A 17,946-nucleotide genomic window follows, 5' to 3' on the forward strand; every position below is an offset into this window, starting at 1 on the left:
ATAGTAGTGACATTAACCAGAGATAGAGGAATCAAGCTGGAGGAGGAGGAAGTACAGGAAACAATGAAGGAGTGTGAGTAAGACTTCACATTTAAACATATTGAGTTATGATTTTTCTGGGAGAGTATTATGTGGACTTGTCCAGCAGATCATTTGAACTCTGACTCTGCTCAGTAAAGTTCACATAGAGGTAGATTTGAGACTCATCTGTATAAAGGTAAGAGCTGAGACCATGGGATAGGATGAAACTGAACAGGGGGAAAGAATAGTGAGAAGATGGCTGAAAACAGAAACTCTGAGAAATGCTAATCTTAAGAGACATGCTAAGAAGGAAATGAAAAAGTAGTTGGAGAGGCAGTACAGAAGACTAAATATCCTGAAGGGCTTTCCTACTAAAGAACAACTAGATCCTGCATAAAAAATAATTTTTATTGTATTACTGGATGTGTGAGTTAGCAACTGCTGCATAATAAACCAACTCACAACTCAGTAGCTTGAAACCAAACCATTTATTGTTGCTCATGAGTCTTGGTGCTCTGTTGATCTGCACTAGGCTAGGCTGATCTTGGCTGGGCTCACTCATGTATCTGTGGTCTGCTGGTGGGCTGGTTGGTGGCTGACAGGTCTAAGCTGGTCTGGCTGGATATAGCTAGACAAATGGGTCTCTCATCCTCCAGAAGGCTAGTCCAGGCTCATTCCCATGGTAATTCCAGGGGTCCAAGAGAGTGAGCAGAAGCACGCAAGGCTTAGAACTGACATAATATCACTTCTGCAACAGTCTATTGATCAAAGCAAAACATAAGACTAGTCTAGATTTGAAGGGTGGAGAAACAGATGCCATCTCTTAATGGGAAGAGCTGCAAAAGGTGTAGATACAGGGAGATGTGAACAACTATGGCCATTTTTGTAATCAATTTATCATGCTGGACTTATCAGAAGTAAAAGGAGTCTTTAAAGAGCAAGCAAAATACAGCAAGCAAGCAAACAAACAAAGCCATGACAATAGTAATAAACCCCACTGAGCTGGCTAGGGAGAGCAGGGCACTTGAGGACACTTCCAAAAATGGAATAGAGGTAGTTCCTTGGAAAATTGAGGTGCTGTTACTGGAAGAAATGAGGAAAGGCTGCTGGTCAGGTAGGAAAACAAATAGACATCTGCTTCAGAATCCAAGAATCTAGTCTTTGTCATGAGAAAATTCTAGGAATACTTTAAATTGGCACAGAACAGCCTTGTCTTTTTGGTCCTTGAAACCAGTACGCACATGAGGCAACTTTTAGGAGTTTGAGCTTGGACTCAAAACCAGCATGTCAACTGTGTCTTCTTAAGGTATTGAAAGTGTTTTCACATCCACTAGCTTGTGTAACTCTCACAACTACCTATAAGGGAGGTAAAGCAGGCATTATTATTCCCATTTAATACTACTTCTAAAAGTAATTTTGTCACTATCTTATAAAAGTGAGCATTTGCATGCCTTCGGTCCCAGCAGGAGACATGTGCACAAGCATACACGGCAACATTAATGGAAATAAGCCATATTTCCATTGGACAGAGAATGGGTAGATAAATTGTAGTATATTCACACAATGGAATACTATACAGAAGTGAAAACAAATTAACTACAGCTACGGCAGTAACGTGTTTGAGTCTTAGAGAAAAAAAAAGTTGGGTGAGAAAAGGAAGTTGCAGAACACTACATAAAAATAACGTTTTTATAAAATTATAAAGGAAGTACAACCTAACAATATATTGTTTAGGAATAATTACATATGTGATGTAACTATTTAAAAAGAAACCAAGGGAATGAAAACTAAAAGTCAAGATACCGGTTACCTCTGGGGAAGGCAGAGATGGAATAGTTCTTAGGTTGGGCAGTGGGCTCATGAGTGTTCATTTTATTATTGAATTTCATTAACATATGTTACATGTATCCTTTTGTGTTTATCAAATAATACATAATTTTTTTAAGTAGTCAAAAAAAGAAAGAGAAATAGCAGAGAAATGTCAGGGAAGCCAGAGAATTTCAGGAAATGGGTTGTGTTTCAGTGTCAATTACTGTGGAAGTCCTCAGCAAGATGCCTGTATGAAAACCCTGGACTCGGTGACTGGGAGCACACTAGTCGCCTTTGGAAGCAGCCACATTCAAATGGGAAGGGCTGATGCCAGATTACAGGCTAGGAAGAAATGTGTTATGAGGAAATCAGGACTGGGAGCGTAGACAAGTCTTTCATCTACTACCAACCCTCCCACCCCCACCAAACCCATAACAGCTAACATTTATTGAGGCTGAATTATATGCCAGGCATTTTACATACACTATGTCATTTAATCCTCATAACCACCCCCACAGGGTGGGCTAGGGGAGCTAAACTCAATGCTTGTGTTACCACAAGATTACATCCACTTCAGCCCACATGCAGAGAATCCCTATGACACTGGAATGGGAATGAATGTTTCACTATTCCATTACAAATTTTAGGTATACTGACTCAAGTGGTTAGGTAATGGCAACCAGCCAAAAGGCAATGAGTCAAATCTACCCAGAAATGGGTCATTTCTCCCTGTGATGCTATTATTGCAACTCACCAAACTTACCTCTCCCTTTTTCCAGGGACATAGTAGAACTGTACTTTTCCACCTCTAGGAAATTAGGTGCAACCATGTGGGCCATCTCTTTGGGCAATAAAAAGAGAGAAGTGATGTGTGACATTTTAAGCTTTAAGAGTCAGTGTGTATTTTGGTCACATTCCTTCCCAACTCAGTGATGCGGCTTCTGTTGGTCTGAGTTATCAAGTGGCTTTGGATGAACAGAGATCCCCTGACAACACATGTTGGACATAATGAGCAAGAAGTATACCTTTATTATGTGAGATTTGGGGGTTATTATAGCAGCAAAACCTAGCCTATCCAAACTGATACACTCCCCTTTTCTAGAGTTGAAGATTATAAATGTGTAAGGACTGAATAATAAGATGAAAATGTTTTAAAATATATAAAATAAACTGCCTAGAACTCTTTCTGACACATAGTAATCCCCCGATAGATGCATTTGCTCCTAATAAATGAGCACAGAATTTTCGTATTTCTCACACACAAATAAAAGACTAGTTGTAGAAGAAATAAATAGAAGACAATGTTCCAGGCTCACATTATTCCTAATACTTGTGATTTTAGAAGAGATATTTTCATTCTTGGTCACTTTATCCCTCAAGTCCATGAAAAAACACAGTTGACGCTGCTTGGGTCATATACCCATCCCTGCACTCGGGGAGGTGAAGCCATGTTGTGACTGATGGTCAACCCATCCCTACCCCAAGATTGGAAAGAGCAGTTCCCCAAAGGAAAAAGAAAAACAAAAAACTGCACTTAACTGCTGCCAGAAAGAGGAAGGAATGCTGAGGAGGCAGAAATAAGAGTTATCTACTTAGTCAAAACATAGGTTTAGAACCCTGGTTTTTATCACTTATTAGCTGTGTGTGAACTTGGGCACCACTGAACCAGTTTGCTCGTGTGTAAAGTGAGGATAGTACTTACTTTGCAGAGTTGTTTGAAGCTTAGAAACAGTGTACAATAGCTTAGTACTATGCTTGGTACCTAATAGGTCCTCAGCAAACAGTAACTTTTAAAAGCCAAATGCTAAGGATTTCCCACTATTAAGTTCTGAGTCCCAACACTAAAAGATCAAAGGTTAGGAAAAGACATCTATAGCCATAATGAACCAAATACAAAACAAATTTTTACAAATGATAGTTTTCATTTAAGGGTAAGTATTTACAAGTTTCGGTAACCTCTAATGCTCGCCTTTAGGTTCAGCTGTTTCCTTTTGTAGTCTGTACACACAAGGCACAGAGCAGCCAGGGAGGCCAAGACCAGCTAGCAACACTCAGCAGAAGCAGTAAGGTAAGAAGAATGCCCTAGAGTCCTGGCTTCAGACTCTGCTCCAAGCATCAGTCTATTGCTCAAAGGTGACTCAGAACTCTTTTTCTTTTTTTTGAGAGCCCCATTTAAAAGCATATTTAAATGCATACCATTCAGTGATGAACCTTCATATTCAATCTTCTTGTGTTTTTGCCACCAACACATCCTCTGCCTCAAATCTACAATCTGTTTTGCACCAGGGAACATTTTCAAAGGTGTTTTAATTGTCCTTGATTTAGTCATCAAACATTTCTAAGTGCATGCTCGGTGGTAGATGCCAAGAAGACAAAGATGGTCAAGTTTAATCTACTAGCAGAGATGCAGCGAAGTGCTACAGGGACTGGCTGTGGGGAGTCCGTACAGGGGTCCCTAGTAAGAGATCTGGAAAAGAATCACAAAGATATGAGCTGAAGCTTAGGGGGAAAAGTTGAGACTGCACCAGAGACAAGGGGAGAGAGGTATTCTAGGCAATGGTACAAGCAAATGAGAAGAAATGGATATTAATAGCTTAATGTGTGTAGGATGTGATTTAGTGTTGCTGGAATGAGTTGGGGTGGCAGGAAATGAGGCTGGAGAAGTGGTCAGGAGCCAGATTATGAAGGGACCATGGAAATGGGCATGCAGCATGTTAGAAGGACAGACTCCTCTGGAAGCTGATAAGCATGGTGGATTAAAGCAGTGGTTCTTAATGTCTCTTAGGTCATAGACTTCTTTAAGTAACTAACAAAGGTATGGTCCCTTTCACTGGGAAAAGGTACATACACGTAGACACAAAATTTGCTCACAGTTGCCTGGTTAGGAGTAAGACAGAGGGACAACTGCAACAATTTAGGTGAGACATGAGGAGGCCTGAACTAAGCCACAGCAAGTGGGGAGAGAAAAGAGATAGATGTGAGAAAGAGAAAGATGGTTGAGTGTTACCAACAGATCTTGTCACAAATTGGATTTGAGAAATGATGGAAAGAAAGACATGCATCTAGGATAACTCCCAGGTTGGTTTGTGGTGTAGACAACTGAGTAGAAGGTAGTGTCACTCATGGAGAGGAGCAGGCTTCAGAGGAGAAGATGGGTTCAGTTTGGGAAATGTCGAGTCAAAGGTGGCTTTAGAACATCCAAATAAAGAAGTTCAGCAGGAAGCTAAATATGCCCTTCCTTTTCTTGTACTGGTTCTCTTGCCCTGATATTCAACTACAAATAGGCTCCTAAATCTCTGTGCAACACTTCTGAATTGAGACAAGTATATTCCCCATTTGCCGAAAGGAGTCCAGAAATGGGAGAAGAAATTAAACTTCGCACACCCAAAATTATTTCACATTTTTTTTTACTAAAAGAATAGACTTTTATTAAGCACTGTAAGTTTCTTTCCATCAGCATTAACAGAACAACAGACCAATTTCCATCACAGAACAACTCCTGAGACATTTTCATTCCTTTCTGAAACACTTTCCTTAATTCCTGCAGTTTCTCCTAAGAAGCATCCATTCAAACTTACATTAATAAACTATGGAGCTTTTGTGGTGAGGTGGGCCAAAAAGGCAGGGAATTTGGAAGAGAAATACATATTATCCATCCACTAAACACACTGTCAAGAGCACAGGAGAAGAGATACTACCACAGGAAAAAGCAATGAAAGATTTTACTTTTGTCAATAACATCATTTATCAGGGAGCACTAAAAATCAACGACTCCTTGAGTTAGTTTCTTTACCTAGTATGTTATTCTAAAAATAGAACAGAATAGAATAAAATAACAGGTAGATGGGGAAGTGTCTTCTGGGAAGTAACTAAAATGAAGTCATCAGATTTTGCAGGGTTATGAGAGATTAATAAAATCTGAAATATTTAATTTGTTGCATTTACATGAAAATTCACTAGTCATTAGTTACTACCAACACAGACAAAAAGAGCATCTATAAAAGTACAAGGGCAATGTCAAAAGCTGCAGTGGGCACCCTAGCATAGGTTTTTTTAAATTTTGCTTTTACCTTGGAAAAGATGATTTTGTAAAAAAAAAATATATGAAGTTATTTTCTTAGAACATCAAAATAACCTCTGACAATACTGAAGATAATTAGCAGTAACAGGGGAATAGGGGAATACCTGCAGCAGCAGACTACTGCAATAAGCCAAGGGAAAAGAAAATGGAAAGTCAAATAAAAGAAGATGCCAAAGTCACAAGAGGGAGAAAAATATAGGGCGACACACAGTGGAACAGTGAAAACTTACCCCCCCCAAACCCCAAGCATATTTAGGAAATATGCATCAGGAAGTAAACAAGTATAATGATTAAACCTTAGTAGAATTATACTAACTACTTTAAACTGTGGTCTACTTGTACTGTCATTTCAAAGTGGGGTGGGGGAGTCTTAGAGGCTGAAAGGGTAGCACAGACAGGCCCACAGGAGCCTTCTAAGGTTCCAGCGGACTGGATCACTATAACCAAACAGTTACTTCCACATTCTTTCTACCCTACATAAGCATTCCTCCCCCCACCCCCCTCCTTAACCACCCTCCCTAATGCCTTACCTGGCTGTTTTTCTCAGTGATTAAAAACAAGTTAATGTGACTTGGCCAACGATGCCAGGAAATCAAGATGGAGACAAAAATCAAATATCACTAGCCAAAGCAAGTGCCATTTCTTGGGCTATAAAGTCTACCCAAAGTCCTACTGGCTCAGAATGAAAATGATACAAGTGAGCAGAAGTTTATCAGGCCTGGTCCAGACTAGACTGGCCACTGAATAAGGGTGGGAGTTATAGGCTGACCCCAATACACACCAGCAGAAATCAAGAACTGAAAGTCCTTGGGGATCAGTGGCTATATACATCCAGGGTGCTTTTGCTTGTGGCCCTACAAGGTAAAGGGGTCATTTCTGGGGGTTCCCATATGATGCATGACTTTGCTCAAGAAAGGCCACATCATAGTCAGAAATTGAACCTCAAGTGAAGGATGACAGTCTCTTCAAGTGGTACTCACAGCAAAAAGCAGACTCATGTTCCCTAATTTGAAAGAAATTAGAAAAAGTTAATCTTGCAATTAGAAAAAGTTAATCTTCCAGTAATAAACCTTAGTCTTTCTGGCTTCTAAATTGTATGTTTTGGCAGATAAATTAAAACATGGCCCTTTATGGTTCTTTCTTGTAACCTTACAAACCTAAAATGCTGAATCCAAATAAAAATCAAAGTTGGAAGTGAGACACTTGTTTCATCCTGGGCCAGGCTAGGAGAAAGTAGAGGTGTGTGGAAGGGAGAAAAGCAAGCCGTTTGGCAAACTGGAATCATCCCTGTCAAAGCAGCAATTTTACTTCTCACAGTGAATGCCTACAAAATAATAAATCTTCTTAATGCTGTGAGAGTTAACAATACTGTCACTTGATTGTGTCAAATAGATTCAAGATTCACAGAAACAGCAACTGAAGAAAATGCCTTTCCATATAACTCCAAGTACTTCCTATTAGAAATCGGAGCTAGTTAGCTATTTAATTTAACACAGCTCAGTGATTCTGGTTACTTTTAGAGCTCCAAAGGACTCCTCCCTCTGTGGCTCCAGAAAGAAATTTCCAAGCCATCTACGTTCGCTACTAAATCCTTCTCTTGCTGGATACAGAAGTCCTAACCTTCAAGATGTTGTGAAAGGTTGGGCAGGTTAGGAGAAGAGCGGGAACCAAATTAGGGGAGCCAATTCCATAGAGGAGGTTTTTGTACACTTTGTTCTTGGTTATATCTGGCTGGGTATGCATTCTTGTCATCCTGCTTTGGTTTATGTAAGAAGTGTCTGGGCAGGGGGAAAGGCATTCTAGACCTCCCTCCCCCTGCAAGTTGTGGGTTCTCTTAAATTGGGCCAGACTAGGATAAAACAGTCTGAGACTGTCTTCAGTCTCTCATGATGATACACTCATTGTTAAGTGGGTAGTGAGCAAACAGCCTTCTGGTTGTCTGGAAAAAAATCACCAAGGACCTACTCTGGGTTAAGGTACATGGGGTTTTTCAAAAAGAGAGAGAACCCTGCTAGAAGTCTAGTCAGTTGTATTCCTGTAGAAATGGTACTTGGGCAAGAATATCACAAAGCCCAAAAGGAAGTGTATGAGGCTGGAAGCCTCAACTCCTGAACGAAGACACAATGCTAATCTGTTGCAAGCCATGTTCCCATCTCTCATACTGTTGAGGAGGGAAACTGGAAGTGCAAGGTTGTCTCAAGAGTATCTCCAGAAAGGGGGAACAGCCTCTTTGTCCTGGACAGATTCTGGCCTCACTTGGGGGCTGGGAACCTTTTACATAATACCCCTATAGGCCCGGGCCAGAGTCCTCTGAAGTCTTCCTTGCAAAGCAAATGAAAAGATCCAGTAGTCAAAATGTCAATGAACAAACGAAACAATCTAGGTATGTAAAATCAAATTGCCGATTTCCTCACACTTCCCTACCCCATCTTTCCAATGTTAGTCCTCTCTCCTTCAGGGATTAATGACAATAAATTCTAGCCTGAGGCCAGTTTGATCCCAGAGTTTCAGATGAGATTTCCTCCAAACTGGCTGCAAGCCCCGGTAATTACCTCCCATCCCCTTTCTCTCTCCCAACCAGGCTGCTCCTTCATAAGGAAATGCCCAACTCTTCCCAATCCTATTCCAACCTCCTGTTTTTACCATACGGGATGTGAGGACTCTGTTCAAGATTAGGCTTGTGACAACCCAACTGTTTGTTGTTCTGAACAGGCAATCTCTGGAAAGTACTTTTTGTCTGCTTTAGAGAAGCCCATCTTCTCATAATTGTGATGGGCTATGACTTAGTAAGGATTTAAAAATGTGGTCTTTTGAAACCTACCACTCCATAGCAGTGGAAGCATTTCTGGGAAATTCAGTAAATCTTCTGGGACATCATCAGGTATGTATGTGTGTGCATGTATATAAATATATATATACAAAATATATATATTTATATATACATACACACATACACATATATTTATATATATATAAAATATGTATAGATAAATAGATTTGTCTCTTTATATAAAGGGTATGTGTATGCATATAGATACATGCATTCATATATATATATCTATCCAAACATCCATACACAAACACACACACACACACACACACACACACACAAGCATACACAATCTTTTGAGTTCCCTTTCGTACTCAATTTCATTATATTGATTCCACCCTTTCAGGGTGTGGGCAGCAGGGAGTGGGTGAACTGCACCACATCTTCTATTTTACAAACAATTCATTAGTTCAGAGGCAGGAAAAATCTGCCCAGTACTTTTCTGATTCACTTGAATCCCCCAGTACAAAGGCCATTGGTAGTTATTTTAAGTGTATAAAATTTAAAAAAAAATTAAAAAAATAAAATAACCAATACTACCTCACTTCCCTGAAAACATCTACCTATCTGATTGTCAGGTCAGAGTTAGAGGTGGTAGTATAAACTCCTGGCAGAGGTGAATGGGGAGAAAGAGTTAGAAGATGTGGATACTGATTATATATGAAGGCCCTATTATTTCATAAAGAAAAAAGCAAGTTAGGAACCCATATACTCAGAAAACCAAAGCTGGAACTTTTCTATAGGGCCTTATGTGATGACATCCGATAGTCACTGCCTTAATAGGCTTCCAGGGGACGTAAAGAGAATATTGGCACTATATATTCAATTTGAGAACAGGAACTATGCTTGTTGCCATTCATATTAGATCAGAGCTTCCCTAGAAGCAGACCACTGAGTCTGGAAGCCCAGAAAAAGACAGGGAAGGGGAAAAGATGGATATAATAGAACACCCCATCCAAATTCTGGATGAAACTAGGGTAAGCATTTTATGTCCTCCTCTAACTTGGGCCTAAAATCAGAAAAGTATAGGTTTTCCCCTCTTCCTGATCTGCTGAAGCCATCTTCTGCTTGTTATTCCTCTTTCTGTTGTGCCACAGTTCCCAGCTTTTGCTCTCGTAAGCGGCTCTTCTCACCATTCTTCACGGGGAAGTAGCGGTTACCATTATTACACACACTGCTGTCTCTGGTTAAGGCACACTGTGATGGAGCTGGAAGATGATCATTCTTCTCTTCCTTGATCAATGTGCCATTGTTTCCATTTACCTGTGAGCGAGACCGACCTTGATGAGGCTCCAGGGATTTAGAAACACCATCTGAAGTGCTCTGTCAAAAACAGAGATATTCAGTAGAAATGGTAATCCCAAACTGGCTGATCCTTCCCAAGCACGTTTATAAGCTAGCCTGCAGAAACTGCTTCAGTTCTTCAAAAATACCAGAAAGCCCAAAGCTTGTTAACACCTAGTACACTCTGACACTGTCTGGACAACTTAGGGTGACAACAAATGGATCTGACTTAAATCCAGTGGCAATGACAACACAATAATGACACAGCTACTATTTACAAAGCTTTACAATATATTTTTTTCAAATGCCAAAAGGGACCCTAAATGGTAGATATTATGATGCCCCATTTACAGATGAGGAAGCTGAGGCTCAGAAAGATTAAAGTAACTTGCTCAATGAGACACAGGTAAAAAGCGGTGGGGCCAGGATTGCACTCCAGGTTGGTCAGCCTCTAAAGTTTACTCTCTTAACTTCCACGCAACGCTGTCCAATACTGACAATTGGACATGTAAATGAAAGGAAAAGAAAACAAATGATAAGATCTATGTGCAATATTCCATAGAATTTTTCATAAGTAAAAACAATCATCTGGTTTTCTTTTAATTTCAGAAATGTAACTGCTCTTGAAATGCTAACACCATGAACTGTATTACCTTGAAAGTGCATTACTGGCTCTCAATGAATATTATTAGGAATAATAACAGTGGTTGGGCATGCCAGGTACTCTGATGTTGGTTTCACAGATAAGAAAGACAAATGAGGCTTGAAAAAGTAAAATAACTTGCTCAAGGTCACTGGCATGCCTAGACTTGCATCCAAGTCTGTTTGACTCCAAAGACATTGTTCTTTCCACTAAGACACAACACATAATGGAAGTCTAATACCTGTTGAATTTGTGGTCAATTATAAATAATAACTATTAATATTTATTGAGCACTTCCCATGTTCCAGGTTCTGTGTTAAACACTACCTATATCATCTCATTTAATACTCAAAATAACTCTATGAGGTAGGTACCAATTCTTCCATTTTTATAGATGAGGAATTTAGAGCACAGAGAGGTTAAGTAATTTGCCCAAAGTCACAGAACTGGCAAGTGGCAGAGCCAGATTCAAAGCTAGATCATTTGGCTCCAAAACCTACACAACATGGGCGTTAACTGTGAAGTGTTTCTCAAGAACCTGGAAATAAGATGAAACTAGTAATGGATGGAATTAGCCATGTGAGGTAGTCAACAAAGAAATAAAAATGTAACAAGTAAGTGACTGAAGAACTTGAGAACACACAAAACTCCACTGACCTAGGAATACTCTCAAGAAGACAGAACTGTAATGTAAGAAGATTTAATAAGCTGCAACAATTAATTATCTCAGATTTTGGAGAAAGGGCAACTGAACAGAAAAAGGAGAGTCAGCAAGGCAATCAGCAGCAGCTCTGTCTAGGGAAGATGTCTTAGCTAAAAACAAAGTCAACGTGAGGCTTTCCCTGGCCAGGCTACTTCTAGAGTAGATAACAGTACCCCCAGAAATCTTAGCTAAGAGAAACTTAAGATCATCTACCATCCCTTGTTTTCCCTCAGTTTCCCCATCTGTAAAATAGAGAGAATGACAGTATCTATTTCATAGGTTCCTATAAGGGTTCAATGACATACTCCATGTAAAGCACTTAGAACATGTTGTAGAACATGTTGTGCCTGGCACATTGTAAGAACTCAATGCCAGCTAATGTTACTGTTCTGATTCCATGCCCCCAGGCAAACTTCTGATACCATGACCTCCCTTTCAGCTTGCTCTTAGAGAGAGAAAGCTCCGGTAGACATGGTTAAGAGCATGCATACAAGAGTCAGCCAGGCCTGAATCTTATCTCTAACAATTAGAGTCGTTATCCCGTTTCAGAATTAGCACAGCACAGGGCTTTGGAATCAGTCAGCTCACGCTGGAATGTCAACTCTAATACTAACTTGATGGGTAATTTTGGGCTACGTGCTTCATCCCTCTGAACCTCAGTTTTTTCCTGTTTAAAATGGGAATAATAAATACATGTATTTATGAGTGACTGGAAAAAAGTGTACAATATATTACAATAATTATTTCTTCTCACTGTAAATCAGTACTTTATCTTTCACCCCCTCCCTTCTCTTCCCTTCCCCCACTCCTTTAGCCATATCCACATAGCTATTTCTGTGATCTTGGTTAATGTGAGTCAACCACTTACAGATGGATCCACTATTATTGCACCAAAAATATCAGGTTTTTCAGACTGTATGCCTACTGATCAGTCCCTGAATCATGGTGAATTCATCAAGGCTGTACTACCTTATGGGAGACTATCTGAGTGACTAGTTTTCCTGCCTGGTGCAATCCCTTTTTGCTTACTGAGCAGCTTCTGGAAAAAGCTGAAAAGCTTTGGAAAAATCCAAAGTCACTGCTTTCTGGCTTTGGAGTACATTACAAAATGCTTTGTGTGGGGGACTTACCATTGTAGTTCCATTTGGGGCTCAAAATAACATTAAAGCAAATTTGTATTCCTTGAGAAAACATTAGACAATGGGAGTTAACATGGATGCAATGAGGGCTGGTTGTATACATGAGAGCTGAGCTGGGATTGAGGGCTGACAATAAAATTGCCTTGCAATATGGTCTAATCAGTGACCCTTGTGAGGATTAGAAACCACATATAAAATGTCTAGTAGATGGCTTGGAAGAAAGTAAGCACTCAAGAAATGGTAGCTACTATACTATGAGGAGCCCAGCAGTCTTAGGCCATTACAAGATTTTGGATCACTACAGGGGGAAGGGGGGATGCCTATTGAAGACCAGTGAGTTTAAGATCATTCTGAACCATTAAGAGTAAGCAGAATGGCGACGTCTCCTCCCCTCCCATCATCAGCAAAGGCAAAAGTCCAATTTTCTAAGCATCTCTGGTAGCCCCTCAGAAGTTCAGGCATGCTGGTGGAGTCCCACTGTTAACTTCACTTTGGTCCCTTTATGGCTGCATGTAGTGCGTACCATGCTAAGTGTAGGTCTTTAGGACACAGTACCTGGTTTCTATCTTGTGGCCTCAATCAGGGAAAAGGATGACACTGCAGCCCTGTGGGAAGAGCCTGGGCAGGTTAACCCTCATTAGACTGCTAGAGAGCAGGCGGATGAAATCAAATGCTGGGAGAAGCTATGAAAGCTCCCAGGTTTCCATGCCTGATCTCTTGCAATTAAAAAAAACAAAAACAAACAAACAAAACAAACGACAAGAGGTATCAAACAGAAGCTAGATCATCTCAAAAAGGTACTTACTTGTTTATTTCCTTTTTTATGTCCTTTGGATCCTCTACCAGTCTGCTCTTTTCCATGCCTTTAGAAAGTGGGGGGAAAAGTGATCATGAGGAACACATAAAGCCTGTACCTCCATTTTCACTTAGTTAACTACTCACCTCCTCTAGGAAGTTTGACCCTCTTAAGTTAGATGCCTCTCCTCTGTGTTACCACTGTAAACCTCTATCTCTGTCATTTCTATGTCATACCGAATTGTCCTGTGTCCCAAGTCCTCCTCTAGGGCAAAAACTTTTTCATCAAGGCAGGGCATTTTTATATGTTTGCTGAACTCAACTGAAAACTGGCTTTAAAAACGCAAAGTTAGTTAATGCCTCTTACCTTAATAGAAGGGTTGAATAGCTAGGCATTTTCCCAAGAGCACCTTGATTGACACTAGCTTATACCAACCTATTCAAATACATACCCCTTTCCCGGCCCACCGACAGAAACCACTTGCATGCCAAAGGAGCCATGACCCCTGGAGGATCTGCTGCCAGCCCACTGGCCCACAACCATCCCGGCAATCTCTAGTTTTCCTCCTTGGGGTGGGATTGGATGGAGACCTGGGAAGAGAGGAAGAATGGTAAGTGCACGGTAGGATAAGAGGTGGAACAAAAGATCTACAGCCCACCTACTCTGTGTATTTCCATTTCTCTATGATAAAAAGACTGTGATAACAACAAAGGGTCATGGTGGAAGCAAATTTTGGAAGAGGGTGTTGAAGATCCGTACATATCCACTTTAGCAAGTGGGGTGTGCCTGATTCATTTTCCAACTACAGAGCCTGCACACAGTAGGCATTCAATATTTGTGGAGAGAGAATGAGGTCTTAAGATCTAGCTATTGGAAAATTATAGGCCAAAACCACTTTTGATTCTAATACATGTCACTACACACTGGAGGATTAGCCAAACAATCAAACAAAACAAAAAATAATGAAACCAAAGTAACAGTAATTTATGATTATAAAGTAAGAATAGCAACAGTTGAAAACCAGAACCAGTTCAAGACAAGATAGCAGATCTCCTTAAAACAGGAATCTCCAACTCTGTGTGTGAGCTCACAAGCACAGTACAGCTCTGTAATTTGCCACAAAAGGAAGCCTTCATAGAATACAGAATTCTAGTAAACCTTTAATTTTAGTTTGTGGAAAAAACCCAAATATTAATAACTCTTCACTCACTTAGCAGGTTGTTAGCAAAGAGCCCTTCATTTATATAAAAGTGGGAGTCTAAGGAACTAGGTGACTAGCTAATCCTAAGAGGGCAAGAAAGACTTGCATTTGGGGATCCTACTGTGGCCTTTAAGGAGTCAGAAGGCTCCTCATGAACCACTAGTAACTGGAGACTAGGCATCAGTGAGAGCTGGGGCAATGGTGAGGACCTCCCAAGAACTTGGCCTTAATTAAGGCTGTCTTCTGAGACACAGTAAAGTCAACATGCAAAGAATGAGAGCAGGCATCTATAAAGACACCTTCAAAGGATGGAATGAATGGCTGGCTCCCTGGTTTGTGAGACTTAATCATTACTTGATTGAACAGAGCAGACACTCACACTGCTCCTCTAAGCACAGCCTTGAGCTAAACATCCATGCTGAATTTTGTGACCCTAAATTTAAGACAAATTTCAACTTCCAGCATTATTATTTTTAAAGTGACGAGCAATACACAACAAACAGTTCAACCATAGCACTCTCAACCGATCACAGAAACTTGGTATTTCATGTTAAAATGTCCCCATTAAAATACCCTGTTTCGCCAGAGGACAGGTTGTTTGAATTATCAGGGTCAGTATCTGGCCTACCTAAGCAAGAACGTCTGTTCGTCATTAAGCCACAGCTCAGATATCACCATAATGTATACATACGTGTGTGTATATACATGTGTGTGTGGATCCATGTGAGTGTGTATGTATTTGTTTTCTTCACTAAACTGCAATCCCCTGGAGGGTACAGACTATGACTTATTTCTCTCCATGCTTCTGGAAATGTGTTAGATCTACCCTCAGAGTGGAAATGGGTACATCAAGCTATGGCTGTTTGCTGACACTGGTCATTTACTTACCTACCATTGCTCTTCCTGCAAGCTCCTGTGCACATCTGCCTATGGGGAGAGAGTGAGCTAACCAGCAACCATGAAGACCCAGTTCACATGAATTACAGTTCTCAAAAGTAATAAATTGACAAAAAAAAGTAATAAAGTGACTCTTGGTTTCTGCATCAGTTACTTCATGAGTGGTTTGGTGAGAGTCAAATCCTTAGGGATCAATCACCTCTATGGAGAGTGGTCTGGGAAGACAGTGGGCTCTCCTCCACAGGCTACACCCCTCCATCTCAGTAAGCTCCTCTTCAAACCACACCATAGCACAGAAGGTAAAGATATATGTGAAACTGCTGATTCTGTAACTGGCAATAATTACTGGATGGGTTACTATGAAATAGATTGAGTTTGACAAACACCTCATTCTTAGGTACTGACCTGCAAACCCCCGGCTCCTTCCTTGAGGGGGAGGTGGCATTGGGCCCATGGCTCGGGGGTAAAGTGAAACTGGGTAGAGAGAGGGCACCATGGGAGGCACAAAAGTAGGTGATGGAAGTAGAGCAGAAGGCGGTGGATAGTTCATGTTGACTCCTTCAAGGATGCTCTGTCTCATCTTCTCCACTTTGGTTGCCAGGTCAGCCTTCAAATGAGGGACGGAATAATAATAACAGCTGCCATTTCTTGAACTTCTCCTGTGTTTCAGGCACAGTATTGGGCAGTCTAGGTACAGTCTCACAATCTATTCCCACTAAAAGAATCGAGGCCTGGAGTTAAATGGCTCAAGGTGACATACTCAGGGAAGCCTGTCTGGCACCAAAGCCCCCACTCTGCATGACACCAAACTACCATCATACTAGTTCTGACTGAGGGCTTGTGAGGCACCTTGACTAGGTCAAGGAAGACAAATATAACAAGAAGTATTTATTAATTGTCTATTACACAGCCAGCAATAGGCTAGGTTATTTTTTTAAGGGGGAGGTAACAGAATAAGGTAAAAGAGAGAACAAAACTTGACATATACAAACCCTTTTAACCTTCTCCCCCATACCCAGGATCAGAGACCATGACCTCTGTCCAGGATAAGTCCATGCCTCTAGTCCGGAGGTCAGGAAACTTGTTCTGAAAAGGGCCAGATAGGTTTTGTAGGCTGTACTTTTTCTGTCACAACTACTTGACTCTGCCAATGTAGTGTGAAAGCAGTCATGGACAATATGTAAATGAATGAATGTGGCTATGTTCCAAAAAGCTTTATTGGAATAAAAATTCAAATTAAAAAATTTTTTAATAGTTTGCTGACCCCCTGCTCTAGTCTCTCAGCTTATACCCCACAAATGGACAAAGAAGTAAGTAAGGGCTCCTTTCCCTTGACTTCTCTCATCTTTTCGAAGGTTTTACTGCAAAAAATATCCCCTGCTTTTACTCTGCCATCTACTTTACTACCCTCTTCTATTTCCAAAATAGTTCCTTTATAAAAAATATCACCACTTTCAAAAGTGACTTACAGTTTTTATAAATAAGGGAAATGAAATTCTAAGAATTGGGGGAAAGGCATAGAGTATATCTGAGTATTCCATGGGGAAGAAATAACTTGGAGCAAAAAAAGGAATATGAAAACTTGAAGCTCATTAAAAAAAAAAAAAACGCTTCCCAACATGATTTTGTAACATGTACATATCAGACTCTGGGCCTTTGGGATCATCCTTGACCAAGTTAGGTTAAGGTCAGACACATTCTCCCACTTCTGCTACCTCCTTCCCCAATGTCTCGGCTCATTTTCCGCTTTCTGTCATTCATCCCCACAGAAGATCAGAGACGGTCTTAGCAGCTGCCCAACATGTGGTACCTGGCCATCGCAGAGCTCAACCAGGGATACTCGCTCCCGGCCTGCTTTAATTAGCTTGCTCTGGAACAGCTTGCCATCGAAGTAAATCCAGGGGCAGCAGTGTTCCCAAGGGACTGGCTGGCCACAGGCATCATTAGCAAACAGAGCTGTGTCGACCCCACTCATGAAGAGGGCAGCTAGCTGGATCCCTCGAGCATCCAGTTTCTCAATCTGAAACCACCACAGAGGAAAAACTACCATTAAGAAATTATTGTTAGTGCTTGCTTTGGCAGCACATATACTAAAATTGGAACGATACAGAGAAGAATAGCATGGCCCCTGCACAAGGATGACACCCAAATTCGTGAAGCATTCCATATTTTTATTTACAATAACCAGGACATGGAAACAACCTAAGTGTCCACCGACAGATGAATGGATAAAGAAGATGTGGCACATATATACAATGGAATATTACTCAGCCATAAAAAGGAACAAAATTGAGTTATTTGTAGTGAGGTGTATGGACCTAGAGTGTGTCATACAGAGTGAAGTAAGTCAGAAAGAGAAAGACAAATACCGTATGCTAACACATATATATGGAATCTAAGGAAAAAAATGGTCATGAAGAACCTAGGGGCAAGACAGAAATAAAGACACAGACCTACTAGAGAATGGACTTGAGGATATGGGGAGGAGGAAGGGTAAGCTGTGACAAAGTGAGAGAGTGGCATGGACATATATACACTACCG

At 40.7% G+C, this 17,946-nt stretch overlaps 1 protein-coding gene and 1 non-coding gene across 4 annotated transcripts in view; one reads left to right on the plus strand and one right to left on the minus strand.

Moving 5' to 3' along the window:
- Positions 1-8,920: 8,920 nt before the first annotated feature.
- FAM120C (family with sequence similarity 120C) overlaps positions 8,921-17,946 on the minus strand; it is a 135,132-nt gene continuing 126,106 nt past the window's right edge. For 2 of the 3 annotated variants that reach the window (XM_029240895.1, XM_029240893.1), the window contains 5 exons: positions 17,215-17,424; positions 15,810-16,011; positions 13,758-13,896; positions 13,316-13,373; positions 8,921-10,064 (listed from right to left, as the gene is read on the minus strand). In XM_029240895.1, the coding sequence (XP_029096728.1) occupies positions 9,813-10,064; positions 13,316-13,373; positions 13,758-13,896; positions 15,810-16,011; positions 17,215-17,424 (861 nt within the window). In that variant the 3' untranslated portion in view covers positions 8,921-9,812. The remainder of the gene's footprint in view (positions 10,065-13,315; positions 13,374-13,757; positions 13,897-15,809; positions 16,012-17,214; positions 17,425-17,946) is intronic. The other variant, XM_029240894.1, reaches the window with a different exon arrangement.
- Positions 17,471-17,577, plus strand: LOC114906675. Its single transcript, XR_003796491.1, has one exon. It is a non-coding gene; the product is annotated as a U6 spliceosomal RNA (small nuclear RNA).

The sequence above is a fragment of the Monodon monoceros genome, unplaced genomic scaffold (assembly GCF_005190385.1).
Source record: "Monodon monoceros isolate NGI ecotype Baffin Bay Population unplaced genomic scaffold, NGI_Narwhal_1 Super_Scaffold_22, whole genome shotgun sequence".
Taxonomy (NCBI): Eukaryota; Metazoa; Chordata; class Mammalia; order Artiodactyla; family Monodontidae; genus Monodon; species Monodon monoceros.